Here is a 15074-nt window from a genome sequence, read left to right as displayed (position 1 = left end):
GATTTAATTCCTGTGCTGGTCGTAACTAACAGGGTAGGTTGACTTATAACCTGAATAAGGTTGCAGGCACTTGTTACAGTTTGAAGCTTGATGAAAGCCAGTCAATATTTAGGTCACCCAGAAAACACATCTCTCTGTTGATATCACATACATTATCAAGCATTTCACACATATTATCCAGATACTGACTGTAAGCACTTGGTGGTCTATAGCAACTTCTCACAAGAATGGGCTTTAGGTGAGGCAGGTGAACCTGTAGCCATATTACTTCAACAGTATTTAACATGAGATCCTCTCAAAGCTTTACAGGAATGCAGTGACCATATTACCGCCAGTCATGTGTCATGACCACAGTATAATTCGACATGACCGTTGAGTCACAGTAATCTACTTTTATGCACTCTGGACATGCGTTGGTTCTACCAAACTTGCTAAAGATCATCAGATCGCTAATGGCCTGGTACTCGGGGATCTATTGTCCCTCTAACCACTGATTTCAACTCAAATGCAATAGGAATTTACATCAAAAACTTATCAAAACAACATCATGCTTTTAAAAGTCACCTCTCTGTGATGATCAATTTGAAGAAAGAAGTTCAACAGCAGGTTGAAACTGAGTGTAAAATCAGGTTGTTGTGGATGTTGTTTCAAAGTCTAACACAACAAGGTGATGATTCATTCAAACCCCTGTATGTATATTAGAGCTTATGCATAGGCTTATGAGCCCAAGCCCCCCCCAAAAAAAAAAACCTGAATTAAAATGATGTTTGTGCCTTTATACAATACATAACCTACCGCACATTACACATGGCAGAAAAACATAAATCAAAACTGATTGAAGATGTCTTTGGTACACGACTGGTCTAGCCTATACTTCGAAATTAAACAAATTCAAGAAACCACCTTTGAGTGTGGTGTGCATTATTATTCATACTGAATGGACTGGTTACCTGATGCTATGCTCCACAATTTGCCCGGGAGAGAAAGTATAGCCCTAGGCAATGCTGTTGGTTTATTGGTTGTGCAGGGCGGCTTATAGAGTTAGCCTACAATTATATTTAATTTGTATTTGAGTTTGAATAACCTAGTAATAGGGCATGTTTTTATATGCTCATAATGAATTGGGTGACACATTACTTTTAGCAACACAGAATATCTCACTACCGTGCGTTTCCATCTCCTCCTCTCTCCTTTATTCATTTTTAGAGGGGCTGTCAGTAGTTTAGTGAAATATATTTTGATTGAAAAAACATGTTACTACCGAAGTTCCCGAACATATTTCACTTGTTTTCCCCAAGTGATGCATATGGTAGCTGCAGGGAAAGGGTTGGAGAGCCCATGGCATACAGAGTTTGGGCAGAATATTACCTGTCCCTTCGTGAGATCATGCTCCTCAAACAGTGGGTGATGCCCGGAGTGAAATTAGTTATCTTATATTTATTTCTCAGCTGCTCATATTAAGCACAGCTCCACTATAAAACCAACTACCCGGCATCATTGAAAAACGGACCGGCAGGAAAGCGTGCGGCCTCCGGATGACAGGTCAGTATCATTCACAATTGAAGTTCCCAAACAATTGTAAATTTAGCGTATAGAAGCTTTTTCAACCTAGACACTTATATATATATATATATATATAATGTTGTTAATATTAGGATAACATTTATATTTGTGGGAACAAATTTGAGATTGTCCCATTTTTAAAGAATCCCTTAGCTCTAAAACAGCACCATTTTATTTTAGGCTCATGACAAAATGTGTAAAAGCCTGAGATTAGCTATAATACTATAATACATTTTTTTCAGTGCCCCATGGAAGAACAAATGATTGCGGGGCACCGCGAAACTGCGCTACGCCACTGGGCGAAATCATTGCGCTTTGATGCATGGCGGAACGACCAGTGAAAGTAAACAAAATCCCATACGCCTGTCCTCGAAAACCACATACTGAGAAGGACATCGTGGTGGCAATAAAGAAGAACCTCAATTACCTGTAAAGTGTCCAACAAAACACTTCGTCTGAATTTTCCTCGCCGTATCTCCATTTCAAGGGCTGAACCCCGGGCAATCGTGGCTCTTGTTGTTTGATTTCGGCAAAACATTGCAAACTTCTGGTGCTAATCAAAATGACCTTACTGTTTGAAACGTCGTATTGGTAGAGCGCTAGTGTGAAGATCCTTTTCAATGTAGCTCATCCAGGTGCGCAGCTACTGCAACATTTATCGAAAGGACACAATTATGTCAACTCAGTCTTACAAGTATTTCTCAACCGCAAAGAACAAACTATTCATAGATTAACGTTTACAGACTCCTTCCGTTCCAGCATCTTTCCAAGACTGTTATATATTCCCTGGTGTGCCCACTATTGTGTGACACCGCTGTGGTGCGCGACGTAACTTTTCCACTATCCCAGTTCAGACCTCTACGGGCGGTGTCTCGCTTAGCGCTGTGTGTAGGCAGTGATTTGGCTTTGTACTGCTGCTGGTTGGTTGGTTGGTTGGTAGGCTATGATTGTGTAGAGCCGGGCACGGTACGGTTGGAGGGAGGGACTGCAACTGAACAAACACCCGAGAAATGACAGAGGCCTGTTTCTTCTGGTTGAGTTACAAAGTAGATCACCTCCACTAGGCATTGCTAGGGCAGTGAATGGGGACAACCTGCCTGCCTATTGACTGTACAGCCTAGCTACTGTAGAAAAATGACATCAGTCTACTGTTGGTGCTGCTACTGATTCTCGTAACAGATTATTCATAGGCAAAAGAGAGGACAGGTAGGATGGGGGGGGGGGGTGTACATTCAAGTAGGTGTCATGGACCAGATGGAGCAAATAGGTTTCTGTCTGGACAGATGTGTCTAAGCAGGGTTGGATCAAAAACCTACAGGACGGTAGCTCTCCAGGAACAGGGTTGGAGAGCCCTGGACTCTATACTGTGTTGCTCATGTCATATACAGACAGACAGGAAAGCATGAGGATGCAGGATGTGTGTTTTGGGTATCAACTATAATTGAAAAAGATAATGGACGGCCCTTGAAGAGAGTGAATATGACATATAAAGTTTTATACCTAAACTAATGGAGCCTACCTCTCCCATCACTCCCTTCCCCCTCACCGCAATCAGTTCTATTGGAGTGATGCTAATGGTTGTTGCCTGTGTGGGTAAGGTAGGTATGGGTGACAGAGATCATGTCCGTAGGGGCACCAGCCTGGGTTCCATGGTTGAGAGGCCACCTGTAATGGCTGGTGGGCAAGGCGCTATGTTTAATTTATGACCACCTGTAATGGCTCATAAAGATCAAGGAATGTGTATCAGAAACCTTCCCTGCACTGAGTCATATGGACTACTAGGCCTGCTGAGATTGGAATCTGAAAGGTCAAAGGTTGTCTGTCTCGGATAGGTCTCTCTGAAGACTTATCGCTGGTATTAGCTATTCGGTCCTCATTCTTCTAATGGTCTCAATCCAGAGAATCAGTTCATTTTACTAAATTTAGTTTTCAGCCATGAGGGTCTGCTAAATGGCATATATTATATATTATTAAAGTTTCTACTGTCTAATAGAATGTGAAGTTGGCTGTGTGCCTCAATTTTCATTTGAAAGGGGGGAGGGGCAGTTTAGTCTTGCCAAAACTGTAAATGTCCGACCTGGCTGCCCTCTCGGACACAAACTGCCTTCCGTCTCCTGACCAGCCCTCAGAACGAGGCACGCCATATGCCTAAAGGGCCATCCTCACAACGCTATCAACAAGGCAGGTCCTACAGGCCCTGGTTTTGTCGCATCTAGACTACTGTTCAGTAGTGTGGTCAGGTGCCACAAAGAGGGACTTGGGTAAAATGCAGTTGGTTCAGAAAGGCTGGCCCTTAAAAGTACACAGAGAGCTAAAATTAATGACATGCGTGTCAATCTCTCATGGCTCAATGTGGAAGAGATATTGACTTCATTACTACTTGTTTATGTAAGAGGTGTTGACAAGCTGAATGTACCGAGCTGTCTGTTTAAAAACTGGCATACAGCTCAGACACCCATGCATACCCCACAAGACATGCCACCAGAGGTCTCGTCACAATCCCCTGGCATCTTGCCAGGGGCGGCACGGTGCGTCCGCACCAACATGTTTGGAATGGTGACATTTGCGCGATCGGTTTTCTATTGCTCATTTGCACGTCATGTCAATGATATCATGTCACTGTGTGGGACTATGGGTCAATTAACTTTGTTGGAGTGGGCGCCCTGATTCTAGTTTGTGAGCTTGGCAGGTTACTGCCTGGGAAGGTCTCCCACTCAGAAGTACGAGATGGGGAGGGTGCCGGGGGTAGGTTGACCTCAGGTCTCCCCACTGGAAGAGTCAGGGGGAGTGGGGGAATCGATCAAATAGCGCACCTCTAACTTTGTACAGTACTAATGCAATTAGTAAAACCAGTCACACTACGAAATGCAACCAAATAAACCACAATTCATTCATAATACTGTTAATATATAGTTTCACAGACATATTGCTGCATTCTTTTCTGGTTTGTGTGAAATTAAGAATAATACAAACCATGAAGGTGAACTGGTTTAGTCTTGACTCTTGGTTGACAGTGTTGGGGGATGGGTAATGTAGTCTTGACTCTTGGTTGACAGTGTTGGGGGATGGGTAATGTAGTCTTGACTCTTGGTTGACAGTGTTGGGGGATGGGTAATGTAGTCTTGACTCTTGGTTGACAGTGTTGGGGGATGGGTAATGTAGTCTTGACTCTTGGTTGACAGTGTTGGGGGATGGATAATGTAGTCTTGACTCTTGGTTGACAGTGTTGGGGGATGGGTAATGTAGTCTTGACTCTTGGTTGACAGTGTTGGGGGATGGGTAATGTAGTCTTGACTCTTGGTTGACAGTGTTGGGGGATGGGTAATGTAGTCTTGACTCTTGGTTGACAGTGTTGGGGGATGGGTAATGTAGTCTTGACTCTTGGTTGACAGTGTTGGGGGATGGGTAATGTAGTCTTGACTCTTGGTTGACAGTGTTGGGGGATGGGTAATGTAGTCTTGACTCTTGGTTGACAGTGTTGGGGGATGGGTAATGTAGTCTTGACTCTTGGTTGACAGTGTTGGGGGATGGGTAATGCATTGATGGTCGAGCGGAAAATCAACATCATTTGTTTTCTATTTGTCTTTGTTACTTCTTTTTTATATTTATGAGTCTTGCAAGCTAGAACCGCCACTGCGGTTGATGATAACATGCACTATACACACACGTACACATTGATTTTTCATTGTAGATATGTGGTAGTGGAGTAGGGTTCTGAGGGCACACACTTAGTGTGTTGTGAATTCTGTAATGAATATATTGTAATGTTTAAAAATGGTATAACTGCCTTAACTTTGCCGGACTCCAGGAAGAGTAACTGCTGTCTTGGCAGGAAGTAATGGGTATCCATAATAAACTCCAGGAAGAGTAACTGCTGTCTTGGCAGGACGTAATGGGGATCCATAATAAACTCCAGGAAGAGTAGCTGCTGCCTTGGCAGGAACTAATGGGGATCCATAATAACCTCCAGGAAGAGTAGTTGTTGCCTTGGCAGAAACTCATGGGGATCCATAATAACCTCCAGGAAGAGTAGCTGCTGCCTTGGCAGGAACTAATGGGGATCCATAATAAACTCCAGGAAGAGTAGCTGCTGCCTTGGCAGGAACTAATGGGGATCCATAATAAACTCCAGGAAGAGTAGCTGCTGCCTTGGCAGGATCTAATGGGGATCCATAATAAACTCCAGGAAGAGTAGCTGCTGCCTTGGCAGGAACTAATAGGGATCCATAATAAACTCCAGGAAGAGTAGCTGTTGCCTTGGCAGGAACTAATGGGGATCCATAATAAACTCCAGGAAGAGTAGCTGCTGCCTTGGCAGGATCTAATGGGGATCCATAATAAACTCCAGGAAGAGTAGCTGCTGCCTTGGCAGGAACTAATGGGGATCCATAATAAACTCCAGGAAGAGTAGCTGCTGCCTTGGCAGGAACTAATGGGGATCCATAATAAACTCCAGGAAGAGTAGTTGTTGCCTTGGCAGGAACTAATGGGGATCCATAATAAATACAAAATACCATACACAAGCACAATATTTCATACTGTAAATGTGTTATACATCTGATGCCTTTATGAGCACATTGTTAAGCGTCTTCTCTCTGTTAAATCGGCAAACGGATTGTCTTAACTGTAAAGAGCCTTGTTAACCGAAGACTTGTTTGTCTGTCTGCCTGCCACTTATAAAAGATAAATTAGGCCTATGTTAAACACATGCTGTATTTGTCACTTTAGAAGGAACATTTGTCTTTTGTCACATATTATATAGGTCTGTTTTTCTGTCCAAATATTTTATGCTGGGTAAACTAAATGAAGGAGAGGCATGTTAGCCGCACAACAAAATGTTCCATAACTTTGTGTCTAGTTTTTGCACGACACAAGATTGTCTCTCACTGTCTGTGTCATAAATTGTTTGTCTAGATTTTGCATGAGTGTCTGTGTCTTCTAATGAGGATGAATATGGTGTGTCATGGAGTTGGTGTAACTCTTACCATCCAGTCTCTCATTTCAGAGCAGCTTGTTTGGAATAGAGGTTTAGCTAATAGCCATAGGCATTGGAACACATGTGCACCATGTCTTCACTGTGGCTTCACTTGGATATATCCATTTCAGAGTGTCTATGTGAAACAAATTATGTTTACATGTCACATGCCTCTGTGGTCGGAAGGGAGAGAAAATCATAGAGGGGCCGAGGCGTTCCCAAGCTGGGGCTGACCCTCTTTAAACTCCCAAGCTGGGGCTGACCCTCTTTAAACTCCCAAGCTGGGGCTGACCCTCTTTAAACTCCCAAGCTGGGGCTGACCCTCTTTAAACTCCCAAGCTGGGGCTGACCCTCTTTAAACTCCCAAGCTGGGGCTGACCCTCTTTAAACTCCCAAGCTGGGGCTGACCTTCTTTAAACTCCCAAGCTGGGGCTGACCCTCTTTAAACTCCCAAGCTGGGGCTGACCCTCTTTGAACTCTTTCTGGGGCTGACCCTATTTTTTAAAACTCCCAAGCAGGAGCTACCCTCTTTGAACTCCTTTCTGGGTCTGACCCTCTTTGAACTCTTTCTGGGGCTGACCCTCTTTGAACTCTTTCTGGGGCTGACCCTCTTTGAACTCTTGCTGGGGCTGACCCTCTTTGAACTCCTTGCTGGGGCTGACCCTCTTTGAACTCTTTCTGGGGCTGACCCTCTTTGAACTCCTTTCTGGGGCTGACCCTCTTTGAACTCCTTTCTGGGGCTGACCCTCTTTGAACTCCCTTCTGGGGCTGACCCTCTTTGAACTCCTTTCTGGGGCTGACCCTCTTTGAACTCCCTTCTGGGGCTGACCCTCTTTGAACTCCTTTCTGGGGCTGACCCTCTTTGAACTCCTTTCTGGGGCTGACCCTCTTTGAACTCCCTTCTGGGGCTGACCCTCTTTGAACTCCCTTCTGGGGCTGAGATAATTAGCAACTGCCTCCTCCTCTCTCTCTATCACATACTGTACATGCATTGCACCCGCATAAACACTACAAACAACATAAACAGCAAATACTGCTGAGAGTCAAACACAGTGGCAAACAGAGGCACAACGGGTGCAAAATGTCAGTGACAGAACACATACAAAGAGACCATCTCATAGCTGCGAGAGCAATGCCTGGAGAACAGCTGGGACATGATGGCATAGTGTAAAATAGTCCTCTGTCATCGCAAACACAGAATAATTTCTCTGTCTCTCTCACGCATGCACCCACATCGGAGAGGAAGGAGGAGAGACAGAGACAGACACCCACAGGGGAGTGAGAAAAAACCACTGGTATGGCAGTGCTCCCATACGGCCCCCAGTATCACACTCTGCTCACTATAATTACATATGGCTTTTTTTATACTATACACTGCACGTGTATGTTGTACATGCCCTTCTTTATATTTTGGATTAGGTCCTTTGGGGATAATTAAACTGGAAGAACCAAGGGGGTGTGGTATATGGTCAATATACCACGGCTCAGGGCTGTTCTTAAGCACAACGCAATACAGAGTGGCTGGACACAGCACTTAGCTGTGGTATGTCCATATACCACAAACCCTGTGGTGCCTTATTGGTATTATAAACTGGTTACCAACGTAATTAGAACAGTAGAAATACATGTTTTATCAAACCTGTGGTATACGGATATACCAGATATACCACAGCTGTCAGCCAATCAGCATTCAGGCTCAAACCACCCAGTTTATATAACTACTGTAGATAAGTAATGAACCTTTATTGATGTGAAAGGACTTGTGGGTATCAAGGGTTAAAGAGGATACAGAAAAATATAAATATGTATGTGTTCAGTCTCAGCAGAGGACACACTGTACAGTTAGATTAAAATTATAAACTGGGTGGTTCAAGCCATGAATGCTGATTGGGTGACAGCCGTGGTATATTAGACCGTATACCACGGGTATGATAAAACTTATTTTTACTGCTCTACTTATGTTGGTAACCAGTTTATAATACCAATAAGGCACCTCAGGGTTTGTGGTATATGGCTACGGGCAGAGGGGCTAAATTGGCTTCCCTCCAGCCCAAGGTCTTGGTAAAACTATTTTGGCATTGATAAACCAGAGGTCTATTCATTATTCAAACAGTTTTGCAATGAAAACTGCTTTTATTGAGCAAATTCAGGTAGGTCCATCCCCATGTCACCATGTCTGCTTCCTAGTGAATACATTCTAGCTTCAGAAGGGTCTCATCAGGGAGCCGAGAGAATAGTTGTGCTGCACAGAGATAGATAACAGGAGTGTATTATCACATTATGCATTTGGTATTTTATGAAATGTTGTTGGCCACCATTGATAATGTCTTTCAAAACGCTCATAATTTTAACCTTTAGTTGATCAATTGACATGATTGAATAAGGTGTAGAAAGTAGAAACTTTTAAACAAATACTATAACATCCATTAACTAATTTCACTGTACTTGAATGTGTGTACAGGAATAGCCTGCCATCTACTGGGGAACAACTGTTACAATATCTAAGGTGCATCTTGCAAGCACCTTATCAACACCCTTGTAAATATAACCATCTTAGTTTTCCTTATATATTTGTGACCTCAACTAGTTGAATATTCACATGTATCGAACAGATTAAAGGAAATATTAAAATGTGAGCTAAAACAGCCTTTATTTGTTTTATTTACAAAGAATACAAAACATGCCTCCAAAGTGTTTCGGAGTTTTGAAACAGGAATGCATTCACACGTTACATTTAATTGACAACACTCCCGTCCCCTTCATCTGGGATGGAGACACACACCTAGGACACACAGCAGAGAACAAATGTTTTAAAGATGTATGTTGACGGTTTGTTAAAAATGGCAACAATTATAGAGGAAGAATTTATTCTGTAGTATCTAAACATCTGAGGCTCATATAAGTCAGTCAAGGAAGAATTCAATGGAATTCATTCCTAGCAGGGAGTAAATCAGTTTAGTACCGGACTAAGCACAGCAAATGACTGTTTATTTACCTGGTAAGGACAGAAGTCCCCTTTCTCACTTGTGGCGAGTCTTCCTTCCAGACGCAGCTTCTTTGCGGCCTTGTTTCAAACCCTGTAAGAGACAAATAAACCATTAAAACAGTTCCTTTTGCATTGAAGAACCCGTTTACTCCTGGTATTGAATTCAAAATTAATGTCCGAGCAATCATGGCACGTGATCCAATCACGTCCCAGATTCTGTCAGAACGTGAATGCAACCTAATGTACACACATAGAAGCCACAATGTGTATTATATAGGAATTGCTTTGATGTAATAAACCTATCTACAGTATGCGAAGGGGGTGTAACTGTACCAGGTAGTATCCAGTGTGGTAACCACTCATGTACCAGGCGAGCAGCATACTGCCCAGAGCCTCATCATCCTCTCCGTTTGGACTCATGGGGGGAGGAGGAGGGATCATCTGACAGAGACAAAATGCGTTCAGAGGGAATCTATCGTAACGTTGCAGAGATAAATGTCCTAACAAAACACTGCTCAGTAAGCTCCATGTGTGTTCTCTATTAGCAACACTAAACAGTCGAGAGGGGGTTTGACTCTTTATTCAGAGAGTAAGGAAGATCAGAGTGGGAGACAGGCAAGTGGAGAAACTGTGGGAAAAGTGGAAGCAGGGATTGAATTCTTGATATAAATGTGACTCATGCCGTGGACTATTACCACGGCAACACAGCTCTGCACCAGAGAAAATATTTCTGCACTCCATCATACCGGTGGCCCACAGGGCATCATAGGAGGCCATCCTGGAGGGGCGGGCCTGGAGGCCCCAGGTCGCCATGAGTCTCCCTGTAGACAGAACAACAACTTCAATGTGCAGCACACTCCATTGTCAAAGGATTCATTCCATTATCACTTACAGGGGTTCCTTGGAGTAATGTATTCTTACATTTACATGGTAAGACAACCACATATATAAAAAAAAAATGCATGGACAAATAGTGACTGACAACCTACAATTAGAATCTCCTTACCATTCTGAAGCCAGGCATTGGAGGGGGACCTGGGGGAAAGCCAGGGAAGCCTGGACCCGACATAGGAGGTCCTTTGGGGGATTTGAATTTGGGTTTAGAGCGTGGCACATGATTGTGAGGGTGTGGGGTGGAGGACCTGTCGCTCTCCTCTGTAGAAGACTCTGCTTCTTTAACCTGCATTACAGAAAGAGACACGAACACTGACAAAAATGTTTCCAGTCAGATGTGTTCAAGAGGCTGAATACATAAATGGTGGTCCACTAGCATGGTGGAACCAGCCTGATCTAGTTCATGTGCAGTAAAACAGTATGGTGAATGCAGCAATCATCCCCACAAACAGCCTAAACGTACCTTACTAGGGGCTTCCTCATCTACCTCTGAGCTCTCTATCAGAAGGTCTCGGAGGTTCTGCTCCTCCTCGTTCCCATAGTGTGTGAACACAACTATACAGGTGCCCCTCTGCTCATCTATGGATGAGATCGTGGCAGCGTACAAATTGCCATCTTTAGACCAGTAGGCACAGCAGGAGTCTCCGACTCGCCACTGCAACACAACACGTTGTATAACTGTTAGACCGATTAAAGGAACAGTTAACAGATCCTTTTTAATGAGTTGTTGTATCTCTTATAACGTACCACCTACCTCTTTATCCAGAGGAGCATTGCTTCTCTTTCTGCTGCGGTTGTTTCTGTTGTTTTTTCGTTTCTTTCCAGGGTTGTCTCTCTCTGAGCTTTGTGTGTCCTCCTCACCTTTCAGGGCAGTCTGACAGTCAGGATCAATAGTTAAAACATCAAAATGTGAGCATGACAGAGGGACAATAGAACATTTTCAAGGACACTTTTCTGAGTTGCTGCTTTAGGAGACATGTCTAGAACGACACACTGTAGCTGTACATGCATGGTTCTCAACCTAAGTATCAAAACCATTCTAACAAAGAGGGAAAAAAAGACTTGCTTTATTTGCAGAATAGTGTCAATGAGGTGGCAAACAACGTTATAACAATGTAATGGCACCTTAAATGATGCAACTGCTTTGTCGTAGGCCTTTATCAGTGCAGTGTCATCCCAAATGTCTGAATCGTCACTCTGGGAAAATAAGAAAATGAGTTTAAGAGCAATCAACCATCTGAGACTCTTTTACATAACACATTATTTATATTTATCTACTAGCAAGACAGCTACAGCCACACGGCTCTATATTCATACATAATAAATGGGTCATAGTTAGCCTGGCCAGCTGGCTATCTAACTAGCATCTAGTCATACAACATGGCCAGCTGGTTATCTAACTAGCATCTAGTCATACAACATGGCCAGCTGGTTATCTAACTAGCATCTAATAAATGGGTCATCTAACTAGCATCTAGCAACATGGCCAGCTGGCTATCTAACTAGCATCTAGTCATACAACATGGCCAGCTGGTTATCTAACTAGCATCTAGTCATACAACATGGCCAGCTGGTTATCTAACTAGCATCTAGTCATACAACATGGCCAGCTGGCTATCTAACTAGCATCTAGTCATACAACATGGCCAGCTGGTTATCTAACTAGCATCTAGTCATACAACATGGCCAGCTGGTTATCTAACTAGCATCTAGTCATACAACATGGCCAGCTGGTTATCTAACTAGCATCTAGTCATACAACATGGCCAGCTGATCATTTTTAATCTTATGTCAGTGACTTTCCTAGATCCCTGCTAACCAGATATCTAATTGAAACCGTTTTGGGAATTGGGCCATCAGACTTGAGTGACTGATGCTGGAATATCTGCTGGCAAACTGCCTTGTTACCACTAACAATGATAACTAACCCTTCACTGAAACTGATGCAGTGTTGTGAGGATACTCCGAAAATATTGTTAACCAAGATTCTAGCGGACTAAACTCCATTCCATGGTAAACGATGTATCAAGACGCCAATTACTTAAAATGGGAACTTAAGCTACACTAAAGCTCCCATTTAAAAAAAAGTGTTTATTTAGCTAACTAATGTTAATTTGAAAAAGTAGTTCACTGCATCCAATCTAATGTGTGAACCGTCATATCAAAAAAGTAATTAAAACACTACTGTTCTACTGTTCTAAGATTTGAATTTAATTATACTACCACCAAGCTACTGCAAAAAGTAGTTAAATTACAAGTTTAACTCGATGTAACGTTATCGAACACTGCTCTGGTGCCAGGTTTAGACCCAATAGCTAGCTATTATCTAGCTAATGTTAGCTAGTTGGTATCTAGCCAATCAGCAAACAACTAGCAAACCAATCTACGCACTTAGCTAGCGATGTACAGACTGAGTAGCTACATAATTGATAACTTACTTGTGCAGCTCCACGAGCAAAAAGCACATCTTTACACCCATGTGCCATGAATAGGCAGAAATCTGGCTGCTCTCACAGCTTTGATAGCCCCCAGCTACTGAAGCAACGTGCGTCGCTGGCCGACGTTCCTAAATATTGATGACGTAGTAAAAACTGCGACAAAAATAGTTAGCACGTTGGCTTGGGAACGAACTAACACTTTTGTTTACCTAGCTTGCTAGAGTTGCTTGCAAGTCGTGATTTGTTGGCTAAAACGATGATAGATCCTGCTTTAGTTTCTTTGGGTGCTCAGATTGTCTTGGCTGCGTCCAGTGATGAGAATCATCCTCCAGAAAACATTATTGACGGGTGAGACGGGTTTATTTATTTACTCTTTCTAAAATATAATTTAGAACCTCTGTGCCTATCTGGTATGCTGTTAGCTAACGCTAGATAGCTAGCTAAACTAACCTAAACGTCCCGAATGTCAGAGTAGCTAGCTACGTGCTTTGTTGTTAAAATCAAGATAAAAATCTAGCTATGGTAGCGTGAGAAGAGCTAGCGAGCTAACGTTATCAGTCTTGTACAGACACCCAACAATATTTCCACACAAAGTCAACATCCTATTGCTATACAATGTCATGTTACACCAGTCAGTAACGCACAGCCAGCAACCCCATGCCACACCATTCATTAACTCACCACCACTGTGCATACCTGATGAGTCACTTTCTCTCTTCTCAGGAACACTGCAACATTTTGGATGTCCACTGGAATGTTTCCACAGGAGTTCATAATCCGCTTCGCTGAATCTATGAAAATTGCCCTTGTGACAATGCACTGTTATAATGGTATGAAACAAGGTCAAAAGTAACGCATCAAATGGCACACTGTCTAGACCTAAGTATTGGTGTATGTTTAGTTACTACAGTTTCATCATGTTGCTTGAAATGTATCCGTTATTTTGTTCTCATTGTCTTTCAGTTAAGACTCTTAAAATTGAGAAGAGCATCTCAGATGATGCTACTGACTTTGAAGCTATTTCCGAAAAGGGTAAGCAAAGCCACTCTACAGATCCACAGTGTCTCAAAGCAAATGAAGTCTGCCTTTCAAAGCAGTATTGTAATCTTCATTGCATCTTGTTTCAGAATTTGAACACACAGAGGGGCATCTTCAAACAAATGATATTCCAGTGAGTTGACTTCCTATTCTAATTACATAATGTTCTACATGGTGTGTGCAAATGGCATATACTGTATATACATGTGACTTTGAGTGGTTTGAACTTGTCTTGTTTTTTCCTCTTTACAGCTAAATGGAACGACTGCAACACACTTGCGCTTCATCGTTACCTCTGGATATGACCATTTTGTCTCGGTACACAGGGTCAGTGTAGAGTGATGAAAGATATAGTACCTTCTCATAATGTTCAGCTCTACTTATTAAGGAGTTTGTCTGAATATCTAATATGTTTTACATTGCATCATTTGTTGTTGTTGTTGTTTATACCTTTTTTTTGTAATGAAACAGGATTTAATTTGACATCACCTGAGGCACAATTCATAGTTTGTTTCAGTCGACCTGCTCACCAAATCCAAATTGCAATACAATCTTTTCAATAAATCTGACTACTGCTGTAATCTGCTAACAGTTGCATTTGATCCAAAGCATATGGTGACAGTTGATGTGAAGTGAAATAAGGCAGTATTCAAACTTCAAAGGTTTTCCAGCTGTTGATGTGTCATCAGTGTTTCCGTCATCCCACTATATTGTTAAGGATGTTCTTCACTCATGCATTTGTGCTGCAGAGGTAGCCAGGCCAAAGATGCATTTTCAAAAGACATTTTAAGTTCACTAAACAGTGTGTTATTGGGGAATAATCTCACACTTCCTGTGGAGTGAAAGTGTTTAAAAATGCCCACGTTCCAATCTTACATTATTGCGCAATTAAAAATCTGTTTATGTGCGAGGATTCAATGTCACACATAGAGGGTTCCCAAATCATTATAGGCAAACATCTTACTGCATAAATTGTGACAACAAATCCTTGTTGGTTTTATACACAGTCACATGTTAAAATTGTTTTCACAGACTAGGGATAACAATCATTGGTTTTTACAAAGGCCTTGTATTGGCACTGAAGTTGGGGCAATCGTACTGGAGGGAAATATTCTAATCTAGATAATAATTGATTTGATACATATGTATGGGGAAACATGTTGACTACCGACATACTGCA

At 42.4% G+C, this 15074-nt stretch overlaps 3 protein-coding genes across 8 annotated transcripts in view; 1 reads left to right on the top strand and 2 right to left on the bottom strand.

The window, feature by feature from the left end:
• The window catches only part of rtkna (rhotekin a), a 105133-nt gene extending 102686 nt beyond the window's left edge, over positions 1-2447 (bottom strand). For 2 of the 6 annotated variants that reach the window (XM_046348022.1, XM_046348021.1), the window contains exon 1: positions 1991-2447. In XM_046348022.1, the coding sequence (XP_046203978.1) occupies positions 1991-2101 (111 nt within the window). In that variant the 5' untranslated portion in view covers positions 2102-2447. The remainder of the gene's footprint in view (positions 1-1990) is intronic. The other 4 variants (XM_046348025.1, XM_046348020.1, XM_046348019.1 and 1 more) reach the window with 3 other exon arrangements.
• Positions 2448-9169: 6722 nt separating this feature from the next.
• Positions 9170-13002, bottom strand: smn1 (survival of motor neuron 1, telomeric). Its single transcript, XM_046345439.1, has 9 exons — positions 12857-13002; positions 11544-11615; positions 11173-11292; positions 10882-11073; positions 10531-10704; positions 10271-10345; positions 9858-9965; positions 9534-9615; positions 9170-9320 (listed from the first exon to the last, which is right to left on the bottom strand). The coding sequence occupies exons 1-8, from the start codon at positions 12902-12904 to the stop codon at positions 9559-9561; spliced, it is 846 nt and encodes a 281-aa protein (XP_046201395.1). The 5' UTR covers positions 12905-13002; the 3' UTR covers positions 9170-9320; positions 9534-9558.
• hspb11 (heat shock protein family B (small) member 11) lies at positions 13003-14483 on the top strand. The gene is made up of 5 exons (XM_046345440.1): positions 13003-13204; positions 13580-13686; positions 13820-13888; positions 13984-14027; positions 14147-14483. Exons 1-5 carry the CDS (start codon positions 13113-13115, stop codon positions 14234-14236), a joined length of 402 nt encoding a protein of 133 aa, XP_046201396.1. The 5' UTR covers positions 13003-13112; the 3' UTR covers positions 14237-14483.
• Positions 14484-15074: the final 591 nt, after the last annotated feature.

Source organism: Oncorhynchus gorbuscha, linkage group LG04 (assembly GCF_021184085.1).
Source record: "Oncorhynchus gorbuscha isolate QuinsamMale2020 ecotype Even-year linkage group LG04, OgorEven_v1.0, whole genome shotgun sequence".
Taxonomy (NCBI): domain Eukaryota; kingdom Metazoa; phylum Chordata; class Actinopteri; order Salmoniformes; family Salmonidae; genus Oncorhynchus; species Oncorhynchus gorbuscha.
The sequence above is the reverse complement of the archived record's forward strand: the minus strand, read 5'-3'. Positions and strand labels throughout refer to the sequence as shown.

Excerpts from the sequence above, each read along its gene's own strand:
- smn1 (XM_046345439.1), bottom strand. The coding sequence starts at position 12,904 with ATGGCACATGGGTGTAAAGATGTGCTTTTTGCTCGTGGAGCTGCACAA. Across the intron at positions 10,346-10,530 it reads CAATGCCTGGCTTCAGAATG|GGAGACTCATGGCGACCTGG; the intron begins GTAAGGAGATTC and ends TTCTGTCTACAG. Across the intron at positions 9,616-9,857 it reads ACCACACTGGATACTACCTG|GGTTTGAAACAAGGCCGCAA; the intron begins GTACAGTTACAC and ends TGTCTCTTACAG.
- hspb11 (XM_046345440.1), top strand. The coding sequence starts at position 13,113 with ATGATAGATCCTGCTTTAGTTTCTTTGGGTGCTCAGATTGTCTTGGCT. Across the intron at positions 13,205-13,579 it reads CCAGAAAACATTATTGACGG|GAACACTGCAACATTTTGGA; the intron begins GTGAGACGGGTT and ends CTCTCTTCTCAG. Across the intron at positions 13,889-13,983 it reads TGAAGCTATTTCCGAAAAGG|AATTTGAACACACAGAGGGG; the intron begins GTAAGCAAAGCC and ends ATCTTGTTTCAG.